This window comes from Struthio camelus, chromosome 12 (assembly GCF_040807025.1).
Source record: "Struthio camelus isolate bStrCam1 chromosome 12, bStrCam1.hap1, whole genome shotgun sequence".
NCBI classification, from domain to species: Eukaryota; Metazoa; Chordata; class Aves; order Struthioniformes; family Struthionidae; genus Struthio; species Struthio camelus.
Window position 1 is genome coordinate 22,138,990 of NC_090953.1, and position 15,056 is coordinate 22,154,045.

At 36.5% G+C, this 15,056-nt stretch overlaps 1 protein-coding gene across 8 annotated transcripts in view; it reads right to left on the reverse strand.

Annotated features, from left to right (window-relative positions):
* SCAPER (S-phase cyclin A associated protein in the ER) overlaps positions 1-15,056 on the reverse strand; it is a 232,453-nt gene that overhangs the window by 41,360 nt on the left and 176,037 nt on the right. For all 8 annotated transcript variants that reach the window (XM_068958301.1, XM_068958307.1, XM_009681555.2 and 5 more), the window contains exons 25-26: positions 10,386-10,509; positions 2,746-2,975 (exon numbers count right to left, since the gene is read on the reverse strand). In XM_068958301.1, coding sequence (XP_068814402.1) covers positions 2,746-2,975; positions 10,386-10,509 — 354 coding nt within the window. The remainder of the gene's footprint in view (positions 1-2,745; positions 2,976-10,385; positions 10,510-15,056) is intronic.

Below are 15,056 nucleotides of genomic sequence, written 5' to 3' on the forward strand. Positions count from 1 at the left end.
CCATGCATGCATTAATTCTGCGTGTTCAATTTGAGAGGCCTACAATCTTGTTTTTAGCAGTGTTTGGCATTACCTAGTACATCATCTGTTGGAAAGTACAGCTCCCACTGCTTTGGTGTTGAATGTGCTCAGCACTGCTGAAAATCAAATCCAACTCTCAAGTCCGGACTCATAAATTAATGAGCATGCATAAAACGTTTAAGTGATTTTGTGTAGCATTGCAAAGGAACGCTATCTCACAGGAAGGGTAAGAATCTCATTCTCCAGCTCAGCATTCGGCCGTCAAATAAGAGACTACGCTTTTCCCTTTTGCTGTCCCTGCCTCATCCCACTACCTACCTTCCCACTTTGGCCAATAAAAGATGTAGTGGTTTAAAAATCACTGTCTCCTCAATTACGTACGAGCTCTCTCTCTTCCTCAAAACGAAAACTGCAGGAAAAGCTGTGATCTGAGGAGTACCTGGAAAGTAGCATCCAAAGTCTTGTCCCAGCTGTACTGTTGATCTAATAAAAGATATTTTCCTCTACCTACAAACTCTGCCAGGCTTAACTAGGGGAAATTCCTTTCCAAATCAGGCAGTCCACAGCTGGAATATATCCAGCGTGGACAGAATCCTCCAGAAATAAAGTTGCCATGCTTTATCAAGGCTCTACTTAGCACTTCCAAGCTAATTTTTCAGTAATTTATAAATACTCATATTCATGGAGGGAGCAAAAAGTCAGAAAAACTGTTTCCTTGTCCAGTTTCAAGTCTTTTTAACCACAGGACTAGAATATCCTAAGTAGTAGATGAGCAAACCAATGTATTTTCTTTTACTCTGTTAGAACTCACTGAGTTATTTTGATTCAAATTTTGCTCAGGAAAAATACTTAGGAAGGAAAATTACAATTAAAAATAACTACATTATAAAAATTGAAATCAGATTAATACACGTACTGCATAATCTTTATAACATTATATATTGTATAACTGGCTTATGTGAATGCACGTATGATATGCAGGATCATACAAGCAACATGCATGCCCAGTTGGCACAGAGAACTAGAGAGAATGTGGAAATTATGGAAACCAACTCTAAGGTAATTAGGGGAAACAACTGAAGGAAAGGACGTGAAAGAAAAAAGGTGCAGAAACAAATTATTAGGGTGCTATATATGCCATCCAGCAATACCAATGCAAGGATTAAAAAAGGTCTACTTGAACCAATAAAAGAAGTGCAAAGAGAAATTAATTGTAAGAAAGATTATACTAAGAAGTACTGCATAACATATCATCTAGACAGAAATCTGAAAAGAACAAACATTAGCATACTAAAACAGCACAAGATTTTAAAAACAATAAACTGAAAATAAAAGTGATATAATAACAGATTAAAATAAATCAAAGATAAAGAACAAGAGGTCAGTGCAGAAAATTGGTCAAGGAGAGAATCAGGCAGACTCTAAGACATGAAAAAGGTGATTTAATAATGAAAGAGGAAGACCTTCCTGAAAAACTAAACATAATATTTGCCCCAGTGTTTCCAAAACGGACAGATGCTAAGACACTAATTCCCCAAGGCTGGAAATGATATGAGAAGAAACTAGAGTTTCATCAGAAGAATTCAAAAACAAAAAGAGAATATCTCTAGATGACAATAATCTAACACCATAAAACATCTGTCCCAAAAGACAAAAAGATAAGACTGGATTCTGTGAACTTCTGTGAAAACATAAGCAGCGTTGGGCTCTTAAAATTTGAGGAAAAAACTACAAAAACAATCGTAGGAAGGGGTGGGAGGAAAATCAAAACCAAACCATGAACTACATACAATGAAATAAATGTTCCTGCAAAAACTCAAATGTAGAAAGCAAGCGTACGAATGGTGGAAGCAGGGGCAGGTGACCCAGGAGGAATATAGCAAGACTGTCTGAGCACGGAGGGATGGTGGCAGGAAAGCCAGAGTCCATCTGAACTTGAATCTGGTGAGAGACATGAAGGGCAACAAGAAAGGCTTATACAGTTATACACGCAGCAAAAGGAAGGCTAGGAAAAATGTGAGCTAAATGGGGTAGGTGCCCTGATGACAAAGGACATGGAAAAGGCAGAAGTACTCAATGACTTCTTCGCCTCGGTCTTTACTGGTAAGACTTGGCATCAGCAAGGTGAGTAATTATGAATACATGATAATAACTAGAGATGGAGACCCATGACTTTCTGCATATAGAAGAGTTTAATATTGGGTTTGCCTATATTTATCTAATGATTTAGATAAAAGCGTATTATTAAAGTGATATTTGCTACTAGGACTCAGTAAAAATGTGCAAGTCAACAGCAAAGAGAACAGCAGTACAGTTCCGAATGACTTGGCCAGGCCATACACTTGGATGCATAAACAGCTTCTGAAAGCTAATATAAATAAACACGAATCTACAGAAGGTCACATAAAAACAAAGCATTTTACCTTCTGCAGACACTCAGTAATCTAGAGACAGACAAATATAGAAACGTAATTCATTTTATAAAGCAAATACTGAAAAAATCAAGTCCAAAATTAACCCATTCTCTCAGTTCCCTGTCTTTGTGTCCGTAGTTTTTTTTAAGACCAATTTTCTCTGAGAAGATAGCATTCCCGTTGCCTTCTGATTATACACATACACTACTCTTACTAAGTTAAAGCAGTTTGTTCCTTTCTTAGGTCATTGTAATTTTCTTCCCCTGTGAAAAAGAAAAGTTTAGATATGTTTAATGAGTTTTTTTTTAACCTGATCAGGTCTTGGACTCTGCTGTTGAAGGCTTCAACTTGTGAGGATTTGCTTTTCACTTCCTGTATTATCTTCAGTGTATTGTTGTGGTTGTGTCTATCTGGGAAGCTGGAGATGAGACATCCAAAAATCACAGCAGTTATCCTGAGAAGTCCTGTTGTTAGACCTTCAAACACCTGCTTATTTGCACTTCTGCCTGAAGGGGCATTATGGTCATCTGGGACATTAACCTAAGTAAAGCAAAAAGGAAGAAACGAACTGTAATTCAGTAAAAACAATCAACATTTGCAAAAAAACACTTAGAAAGCTGCATATGAGTAAACCAAAAAATAATAATGAATTAACATATTCTAGCAGTGCTCATGAGCATTAAAATATTTTTGGCACAAAAAAGCGTTTATATTCCCCTATGCAGATGATATAATTTAAAATAAATTAAACAAGTCAAAATGGAATTTACTGCACGAGAACTGAAGGAAACCTTACAGTAGCAAAGTATTTCATTATTATGATTGTGCGGTTCTTATGTACGTGCAGGATATTTGATAAGTCACTAGCAAAAAGTACTTTTTAAAACTTGACTGGGAATAAACAAACTAATAAGATGGTTCATTTTGATTACTACACTGTGTTATCGCAAAGATAAATTAAACCTCTCAGACACCCAGGGTCTTGAGTAATACAGAGGAAAGACAGCTATTCTCCACGGAAAGGACAGTGTTTACTGCTGTGGGATAATCCCCTGCTTGACTCGGGAAAAACATGATATAGCGTGAGAAGGCTACTCAGCAGTTGCGTTCAAGATGCCAAACACTGCAAAAACGACTATTTTGAAAGGCTTAAGCGTTTGTGATGCAGCAGGTACAACTGTGGCTCTTCACAGATAAAGGCAATATACTTTGCAGGCCATAAGAATGATCTCTGCAGTCAGATCTAACCCCCTATGGACTTTCTCCTTAATAGCAAAAAAAGGGACATAAGCAATTACAGAAATATCCCAAAGAAAGAATCTACGGATCCTTTCAAAGTATTTTGTTTGGAATTTTAATGTTAGAAGAATTACAGAAACTAAAGCAAGAAGAAAAAAAAGATACAGTACTACTTTGCCCTTCGGAAACAGTATACTGAAATATCTGAACAGTAGACAGAGATAACCCATGGCAAGGCCATAGGAGGCTTCATCTGGTAACAGGAACAAAGTGTGGTGGGGAACGCAACATTTTTCCAGTCTACCAGGAGGATTCCAGTTGTGCTCCTTAGCTTCTGCATAACTTAAATCAAAACAAATCGTATTAACTGTTGAGGTACACAACAAGGGTAGATAGATGGCTGTTCACCGGCTGTTTTCAGCCAGTGAAGGAGGATGACCAGGTGAAGTTCCTATACCGATCAGGGAGAAATTTCCAAAAGAGTAAGTGAAGTGTGTGTATGGAAGACAGCCAGTTTTACAAACAGAATATTGTCAGCGTAGACGGATCAACCAAGATATGTAGCTGCTAGCTAAATTCACTACGCTTAACAGTGCTGGGCTCTACATACTAACAGTCTTCTGTGGAGGCAACTTTATAGGACAGCTTGAAACTTTCAGCGCTGCTACTAGTGACCAATATTGGCTGAAATGTTATTTTCATTCCAAGTTAAAATCATTCACACTTGGTAAATGCAAGTGAGGTCACAGAATATTGTTCCTCCCTGTATAGGTATCAGGAGGGAATTGGTAACACTTAGTGACAAAGAACAACATGCACATTTCTTTATTATTCATTAGCTCTGAGCCTTCTGTCGGTACTTAAAACTCATTGTAATAGCCTGTTTCTGGTGGTGAGCCAAGTGAGCAAGTGAGAAGTCTTTAGCTGCTTACTCAGGTTCAATAGGAAAAATAATATTATGTTGCTCTAGTAACTTATGTTGACTAAAATAATTCACACTTAATGGTTCTAATTGCCTAGTGAAACAGATGGATTGCGCTTTATAACATACAAATCAATTTAATGTGGCAACTTGGTGTTAGGAACACCAAGTTTTAAAATTTACTAACAAATACTACTCATTTCTTTTTCACTTGAGGTAACTAAAAGATATATAACCTATTTCTTAAAAGATTTAGCAATATTTTGCATTCTATCATTCCTTTTGCTATTATAATCAGACGATGTGTATTTTTTTTTCTCGTTGAACATATATTTCAGAGCTATGCTTTCTAAGCATAGAGCCCTTAGACACGCAAGTTCATGCTTTAATATAAAGCTGTCTTCCTACTTTCTAACATAAACAGATCTGGTGTTCTTAACACACACAATTAAAAATTTATTGCAAAACTGATTTTTCAGATTCGATTATTGGGGAAGGGTATATTAAAATAAAGTGAGAGTAAATTTTTTTTTTACACTGCGTATGTCAAAGAGGACATAGAAGCAAATACCTTTTTACATAAAATGGGTAAATTTGAACTCATTGCTATGCTGAATATCTTCCGTTTATGTGAATTCAATGAGTCATGAAAGATCAGCTCTTCTATGGAAGAAATAATTAGTTGGAGAGTGTGAAAATGTGTTAAGATTTATGTTCAAAATTAATTGGAATGCTTGCAAACTGATGGATTACTTCTTTTGTTGATGATTATACCAAGGGGGTAAGAAATCTAAAGGTTTAATAGTATAATTATGAAAGCTTTCAGGTTCCGATTTTTGGGTTGATTCTGTGTTAATTATATGAAGAAAAATTGCTGTTTGTTTAATATAGGCTATGAATGAATAATGTTAAAACATTTCACATTTTTATTTCTAAATACAGGTTTAATAGTTTAACTGACAAATAGATAGGCACAATTACATACTTAAATTGATTTGTCAAATAATTGGTATGAAGTGTTTCTAAAACACAAAGAAAAACAGGAAAAAATATAACCAGTGTTCCACTATTTGACTCATCCAACACCTCAATACTATTTAAAGTTTACAATGACTGCCTATGCTGGGCCAAATCACAACTCCTGCTTTCTTTAAATCAGTTCTTGAACAAAAAGGCTCTGATGACCAGATTCGCAGCTCCGATACCGCCTTCATGAACCATTCAGCAGAGAATTCCCCTTATGCAGGGAATCCCTTGCTTGGGCAGAGCTACCTTAAGCTCTTCAGCTGTGCCCAGCATCTAGGACTTAATCCTACAAGATGCTGAAATATATGGCCCCAGTCCAGTAAAGCACTTAGGCACACATTTAATACAGTTGAAAATGCAACTCCTACTGACTTGTGTCACCAGAACTACAGCTGTACATCAATGCACATTTTAACTTCTTTTGTGTGTGTTAACAAAAAAAAAAAAAAATTCCAGTTAACAAGTGAAGCTCTAACTGAAAACTCATCTATGTTTTTAGTTTCCTCACAAAGAGAGAATCCTTCCCAGCCATGAACCACTTTAAATATTGAGTCGTTAAACTTAAATGGAAAGTTCTTCAAAGCTTTCTACAGCATTCCCTCTTCTGTTCATTGGGCCAATTACACTGTATTCTTCATCCACAGACAGTGGCATTTTTGTGCTTTCTGCATGCTAAGTCACTGGGCTTGCCTCAAAAACATTCTGAAAAATGTATTTTTTTAAACAGTGTCTATCAGATGTCTGACTTCCTACATAATAACTAACGAGCTAAAGAAATGGAAGCTGCCTGCATAGTCTAGGAACTTAAGACAGTGCACTTAAAGCTTCTAATTTTTTAACTCCCTACTTCAAAGTCTGTAAAGTACATCATTATTTCTTCTGCCCTAGCCCTACTTCAACACTTACTACAGGATTAACATACTGGCTTCCTACTGGAGAGCAAAGCTACAAAAAACAAGTTTTTGGCCTTTTTAAAGTTACCATACTAAAAAGAAAGAAAAGGACTTTTTTGTGTGCGTGTTTTTTTACATTGCCACCATTGAATGACGCCTTCGGATGCCACTGGACATGGCCTGATTCAAAGAGCTGACAGCCACCTGAAGTACTTTTCCACCAACTTTGATACTTTTAGGTTCTGGTCTTCAGGTTTCCAACCAGAGCGGAAACCAGAGAGAGGGCAAGGTTCTTTTTAGCATCTCTGAGATTGGCAGAGTGACCAGGAGGGTAGACCCTCTTCACACAGTTGAATTATTATGGACTAGGAGTACTGTCAACACCCTGCAGATGACTCTCATATTTTCATGTGGACACCTCCTGCAAATGTCCATACTGTTTCCCCTTATCTGCATCTTGTAAAATCTTCTAGCTGGGCATCTCCCATAACACTGCGACAAGGGCTGAACACTACGGACACTGAAAATTAAAGGGAGTGTCATTTCAAAATGGACCAAACCAGCTGATAAGCAGTAAAGCGCCTATGCGTTTACAATTCATCATGAGCAGCGCAAACAAATATGCAGCCGCCTTTGCCATTGCAGTATAGGAGATTCAAAAAAGTGACCACAGATGGTTAAGCAACCAGCAAATGGGATAGGATATAGACTGTCCCTTTTAAGCAGTACTGCATCCAAATTAGATGGTAGCACACTCCAGTGAAAAAATGGGGGAGAAGAACTACTTCAAAGGAAGATATCCAGATCACTTGATATCCAGAATAGCTTAACCCCAATCAAATCGACTGTACCTCATGAGAAATATTTCACAGGCCATTTGTCAATAATACAAACCCCACGTTTAAGCAGTGGATTTTGGAGAAGAAAAACGTAATGAGCAACTCGTTTTCAGATGTTTGATCTCTACTTATGCTGCAATGTTCATTTCACAAATTTTTATGGTCGCTAATGATGTTTTATTTAGAATTTTCAGATATTATGCACTTAAAGATGGCCTTAAAAAACAACTCATACAGTACTCTAATCTGAAATTTTCAAAAGCTCCCCCAGGGATATAAATGGCAATCAACTCTGGAAAGTCAGACTGCTGGGAAAAGACTGGTATGACTTTTTACACCACCCTGACCGCTTTTTAATTCTGAGATCAGGCCTACAGGTAACAAACATGTTTATATGAAGTTATGTATGTACTGGAATAAAAACTGATAAATAAAATCTGATTCTGGCCTTTAGCAACTAATCTTAAGCAGAAAGAAAAACAATTTAAAAAAGAATTTATGTGCAGAAAATTAACAATGCATGTGAATAAATGAAGCATCTAGCAGCAATTCTAACTCAAGACAGTGGTTTTTAATCCTATGTAGTCTGCAATTTGAAAATAAAGCAAAAAAGAATCCATGTAATTTTGCGTATGTATGTGAATGAAAAAATGTAACAATAAAAATGTCTCAATTCGTAATTCTTAATGAGCATAGGCTTGTATTACACTTCAACTGGTAACAGCAGGTGTGCTATGAAGGGAAGGACCTGAATGCATGAACAAAGCCTGCTAAGACATTTTACTGGATGAGATGGTCTTGCCCAGCTCGTTATTCTCAAAAGCTTTGGGAAGTTTCCCTTTGATCTATCTGAGAACATATAGTTAGAAAACAAACTGTCATGCCTTTCATGGATTATCATGAAATCATAAAAGGACAGATATCTGTAATAGATAAGAAAAATCATTTACAAGGTAGATAAAAATGATTTACAAATTTATGTCCAGAAATGTATGGTTTACACAAATGGCTTTTTTCAGATATCTTCATGGAAAATTATTTGACAGCTGTCACTTGACTAGAAAAAAATCCAACCAAACTAAAAATCTATCCTTACATGCTTACTACAGTCCCATGTAATTATTCATTTCTCTCAGTGTAAAACCTTCCAAAACACACAATTATAGAAGTTTTCATTATTTCACAAACATCTTCTGTTTTTATACAATTCCTGAAGTAATACTTTCTGTAAGGAGAAAAATATTAGATTAGATTTGATGAATGAGAGCAAAACTAAACCCACATGAAGTTGTTTGGATGCAAAGTTGAAATTTTTTGCATTTAAGAATGTATATAAAGGTTTCCTCAAACTCAATTCTTTCCATTTTTGAATTCAGCAAATACGAGCATACTTCTACTTGTTTAGTAATCTTTTAAAGTCCTGCAAATATATGTTCTCATTCATTTCTCCTGATATTATTTGGGTCTATTTTCCAACAGTAAGTGGGCAATACACATGACACAAGCAAAGGCAGCACCATACAGCTCACCAAGCTAGGAATACTGCAGCCAGTTAAACTCTTTAGGTGGGTCTGTTAGAATGCTTAATGTTAATATTCTGGTGATCAAATTAAAAAACAAAAAAAAGGTGTTTGCCATGTGTCTTTTTTTTTTCCTTAAGAAAGGAAAACTCAAACTCAATCCGATTTATTATCTTTTCAAGAAAGGAACAAAAGGACAGGCTAGGGTTAGAAAAGCAGTACTACATGTTTTTTTAATGAATTACTTGACTATGCATTTCATGGAATTATGAAGATATCCTAGTTTAAGGGCCAATTTTGCCTGAAGAGACTATAAGAGACTTTATGCAAAGGAAATAAAAGCCCACTGTGGATCAAGGGCAACATTAAGCTTTAATTACAGTTTGCCGCAGCTCAAGGGTAGTATTTGGCAACAGACTGAGAGCAGCTCTGAGCGTAGTAAAGTTTTCTTATGCAGCATCTCTGATCTCCAGGTGGCCGACATTCGCTGAGAAATACACTCGGTGTTTCTTCAGGAAAAGCTCAGGTGGGGCCTTGCACAGTGCTACACTGAGAAAAGGGAAAGTGTTGGCATCCAAATGAATCTCGTCACTTGTAAAGTGCTGATGGATTTTGTCTCTTGAGTAATTAACCGTGGAGCCTGTGCTCTGGCTCGCTCTGCAGAGAGCGAGCGGCGTTGTGCCTGGCCCAGCACAATAAGTGCACGGCTCGCGGTGGCTATGCGCAACCCAATACCTGCAATCCTCTCGGAAAGGTTTGGGGAACAGCGCTGAGCTGGCAGCTCCGCAGCGGGGACTGCCCCGGTGGCACTCGGGTTCGCTTTGTTGGCGTGGAGGCCCTTTGCAGCATCTTTTCTAAAGTGTTCGTCAACAGTCCTCTGGCTTGTTGATTCGGAGAGAGCCATGTAAATTATTTAACGTATGTACATAACTTTTCAATTAACAAACTGCTTGGCTCATGGAAATACATCCACACAATTTATAACTAGAAAAGCAAGACTAAATATCTCATGATGAGCAGGTCACTATGAATTAAAAATGAGTTAAAAATAAAATATTTAATGACATTTTAAATTAAATGAAACATTGGAAAATTAAAACTTTCACAGTTAAAGAGGTCTGCTGTTGAACCACTTTAGCAAATCAAACTACAGCAACACTTATATTCCAAATATGGAAACACATCAGAATCGAACACACAGAGAACTCAGAACAGTCTATATTTTTTACATATTACTGCAGGGTAAATTAAAGAAGAAAACCACAGAAATGGTTAAAGACAGAACACTGTCCCCTCACTGGAGTTCCTAGTATGTACGCTTTTGCAGAACTTATTAGCAGGAGAATATCAGTTTGTATTGATGTATGGTAGATGCACAGTTCCCAAATGGACATAACAAAAAAAAGTCTCTATTATTTTCAGCCTCGACTTTCTCCTTTTCCCCCAAACACTCTAATTATCTTTGTGAACTGCGCAAACAATTGCTAAATTAAGATACACATTTTACATACCATAAACTGGTGCATCAACAGGTCCATTAGAAAAGTGATCTTGTTACTAAAAAGAATATATGTGCAGTTTTCTGTGCAGTTACTGCAAGTCAGGCTGTAAGCATTTACTGCATTGCAGAGTGACCTAAAAGATCAGAAGACAAGAAAGAAAAGAAAAAAAACAATGTTACTTTTTTCCTTCAGTAAATTGAAAGCAAATATATTGGTGGGAAGAACATGAAATAACCACCTTTCAGTAACTTATTTTCTTAAACTTGGATTCCAAATAAAACTAGAAATTAACACGAAATACATTAAATACTGACTTGAATACACTGAGGTTGTACTTATCAGAAGTCATGCACTGTGTGGCTCCTGGATTCCTCTATACTCAGAACTTGGTTTAAAACTAAATGCCGTGCCTTGGAATATGCAATTTTTAGAAGCCTGAACTATGTGACATGAGGCACTGAATGCATTTTCATAAGGATAAGCATGTACATGCATGCATTCTCAGCATTTTCTCAGTTAAAAACCGAATATAAATGTATGGGCATATTAGAGAGGCAGTACATGACCAAACTTATACAGAACATCAGATAACTTGACAATTTGGACATGTAATGGTCTCTTCTTGTGGTTTATGGCTGGATCACAAATAACGTGGGTATAACAAATCTTTGCTAGCACAACATTCAGGAGAAAAGAAAAGAAAAAGAAAAGAAAAGAAAAGAAAAAAAAGACCTGCATGAAATAATTCACATTACGCTGGGACCAGAGAAGCGATTCTGCAGCAGAGAACGGAGAGAGTCGAGTAATTTGTACTGAGGAAACAAAACTGAGCAGGTTAAACTCCTTTCGAGAAATTCCTACTGACACATGGCGAACCACTGAGATACAAAGTACAGACTTTAAACGGCAGTGTACCACTACTAACTAAGCTACCTACACCCATGTCGGGCAGGAAGAGATTCCAGGTTTGCAGTATTAAGAGCAGAAAGAAAGTCATAAACGGGCCACAGAAATTTCCAGCTACGCCCAACACGTCCAAGTGGTCTGGGCACCACGTGCAGTAACTTGCATCCGCTCAAACTAAGTGCTTTTCTCAAGACATGATTTCCAGAGAAGCTGGGACCCATCCTGTGGAATTTACTCCCAGAAAAGATAAATGTGACCAGGGATAATACTACTTCTGAATAAACATAAAATTCATTTCTTGGACTTTGCTTACCCCAAAAACTATCAGTTATTATACAAGTATGCACACAGACACACAACGCAAATACATCATAAATATACACAACAATAAATAAAGATGGTGAGCAATTCAAGTTATTTCTCTAAAGTAAACTGAAGGGAAAAAACTTTGATTTTTTTAAGCATAAAAAACGTGACTAAGTTCAAATAGGCGCAACAGAAGAAAAAAAAGATAAATTGTTAGCACTGTCAAAAGGTCATATGAAAGTGGGACTGGCAGCAACAACCAACAAGTTACTGCAGAGAAAGAATCCAAGTTGGTATCGAACATTACAAACTGCAGACTAATAGAAAACATTTCTAAAGATACAATTAGGTTTGATGCTCTTTTTTCTAAACTTTTTTTTTTTTAAACAAAATTATTTATATAAGAAAGGAAGGCTGCTTTAATGATTATTGTGTTGAGTGCTACGACAGCTGATGACATAATGCGTTCCCAGAGCGGCAGATGGAAGCATTTGATGCACATACATTGTACTTCTCAAGCCAGGAGAGGCCGGAAATGTGCAGAAGCCAGAAAATTTAGGGTAAAAGCTTTTCTTTTGTGTTTCTGAATTGTCCCTTCTTCAGCTTGAAAAATAATTCCTAATTTAGAAAGGAGCACTACCTTTGTTTGGCTTTATCTTTAAATCTTTAAAGGACATAAATAGCATTCATATGTTATATTCTGAGCATCAACACATTACTATTTATATTAATGTTACTGTATTGCTAATTAACTTTATTGTACTAATTAAATCATTCTCATTCTGCAGTTCACATGACCAGAACACAATATTAAATCATTATTTATTGAGCAACGGCAGCTTAATTTTCACCTATTTCACCTAACTTTCACCCTACAATAACAACTACCTATGCAAAATTCAATTAGCACGCTGCATATGCATACTGTTTTATGTTATAAACCTTTTTTGCAACAAGGTTCTCTTTCCTATCCTGACTGTATAAAGATATTTATTTCACTTTCCTTGGTAATACTGAAAATATGTTCATTAGGCACCTACTTTTACTTCTTACGGCAGATTATCCCCCTGTGTGAGCGTGTGTGTTTATGTGGAAAGAGAGATGAAACTATTTTGGCAATTTCTATTTTCAGTTGAAAAGAAAATGGTTTAGATCACCACCTTTCATTTTATCAGCTACTCTAAATTATATTTAAATATAAAAAACGTATTTTTCCAAAGTGTCAAATATGAGGTTGGTAGGTTAACTGATTTTGACAACATTTCAAGATTTTGTAAAGTGATTTAATTCACAACAATACAGTTCTTGGTAAATGGTATTTCAAAATTTTAAAGAGAAACATTTATTGTACATTTGAAAACAAAGAAACTTCCTACTTGCATGTAAAACAAATTCAATAATGCATCCTGCTTTTTTTATTTCCCAAATGAACCTTTTGTCAGAAAAACTATCCGAATTTTCAGAGATTCAAATAATGCATTGGAAAAGGAGGCATAAGCAAATGGATGTCAAATTAATTTTTCACAAGAAGAAGAAGGGTACTTTTAATTGATATCATAAGCCTGCTAACTATGCTTTGTGATGATTCGAATGTATTTAGACATGTTCTGAACTAAGATTCAGCCCTACCGTTTTTTAAAACTCCAAATGGGAAGTGTCAGCACAGAAGCAGTCCCCAGGTGGTTCGCGGTGTTAAATGGCAGATTAAACACAGCACAACTAATTTCTTTACTTTAATCTTATTAAGGGAACAACAGCTGTCAACTGTCACCATTTCTGCGCAAGGCCTCCCAGACAAGCGCACAACGCGGCGAATGTCAAGCAAGAACTTTATTTAACTACCAGTTAAAGTCAGTAGGCTGAAACACCGAATACTTTGTCTTTTTTGCCTGCTCAAAGCTCTAATTGCTCAAAACTACAAAACTGGTATCTCAAGCGATACGAAAACTATGTTGAAACAATGAAGTCTGAGCCTCACGCGTAAAGCAGCTGTTTATCGATTACTGATGTTGCTCTAAACTTTGTATCACACCCGCAAATCAGCTTTAAAGCTGTTAGACAGCATGTATACTCAAACCACATAATAAGTCTACCCTGTGATGTAAGGCTTTCCTCCAGAGTAAATCCAATTATAAAAACAGGCATTATGATACACAAACTTTGATCCAAAAAAGAAACCTGTCTTGAAGCTAGACAAAAATATGCATCTGTACGTTATATTTATTTTGCATGAATACAAAAAAATAGGAAGAGGATTCATTTCAATTAGCATCTTCAAGCTAGGTCCCAGCCATTTGTACGTGATTTTCTTTTATGCTACTACTTATGCACTTTCCCAATTTGTCTGGTATCAACAAGCTGATAAACCGTAACCTTTATTCAAAATCCTGAGACAGCAATAGCGTCCTGGCACATACAACTAATCCATGGTAGTGCGCCAGGTGAGAAGTCACAACTTCTGCTCTACAAAAATCAAGGCATCGTCAACATACAATATTTACCTGTTTCAAGTATAAAGCTTTTTCACATTAATTTCAACTTCAGGAGATGGTAAATGAAAACACTTCAATTACTGATGAAGAAATCCACCAAAAACTCTCAATATTGCTGTGAAATAATATACAACTAAATATTATCAAATTTAGGACAGGTTACTTGGTTGTGAGCCGCCATTTTTTACCGAGCTTGAATGTTTTGCAGCACCCTGACGGGGAAAGAAAGCAATCAATACTGCTATTTGAAAAACTGAGCTGAGAGGAAATGGGAGGTCAGCTTTTACCAAAAAAATTGGACAGAATGGCCATATAGCGGAATGATTAAAGAATCAATTTATGAATGCAGGTTGAAACAAAAATTGATTTTAAGGTAAAAATTCCAATTTTAAGTCTTGAAGACCGCACAAGTCCTCGTACTTCACTCATGCGGCCTATGACTCCATCAGGACCCCTCGAAGAAATTAAAGAATCAAAATGAATATTTAGTCTGCATTTCACACTATTTAAGGTTGTTTAAAAAATGGGATCTGATGGCAAAGTGCAATCACAATTAATAAAGAGAAAATAAAATCCATCACAAGCTCTCCTTTAAGACATTTCCAAAACCAGAACAGAGCCTCATTCTGAATCCTGCTCTCTGAATACGCTGAATAAACTATTACATGACAAGTGACAATCAAACCATTAATTTACCCTTGATGTTTACAGGTGTGATAGGATCCGACAGACTTCTCTAGCCTCTGGCTTACCAGTTATTTCACTGCAAGATCTGGCTCTCGATCAAGAAGTTTCACCACAGTTCAAGAGCTCCTTTCATTAATAAAACGTGTTCATATATCGCATGGTAAGGCAACATTGCTTTGTTCTTCAGCTCTGTCAGCCTGCAATCCAGCTCTGAGACAAACAGCAAGAGCACTCCATAAAGAGAAACAGATGCTACAGGTTTCGGATGTTGAACTTGCAAAGAGGTCAT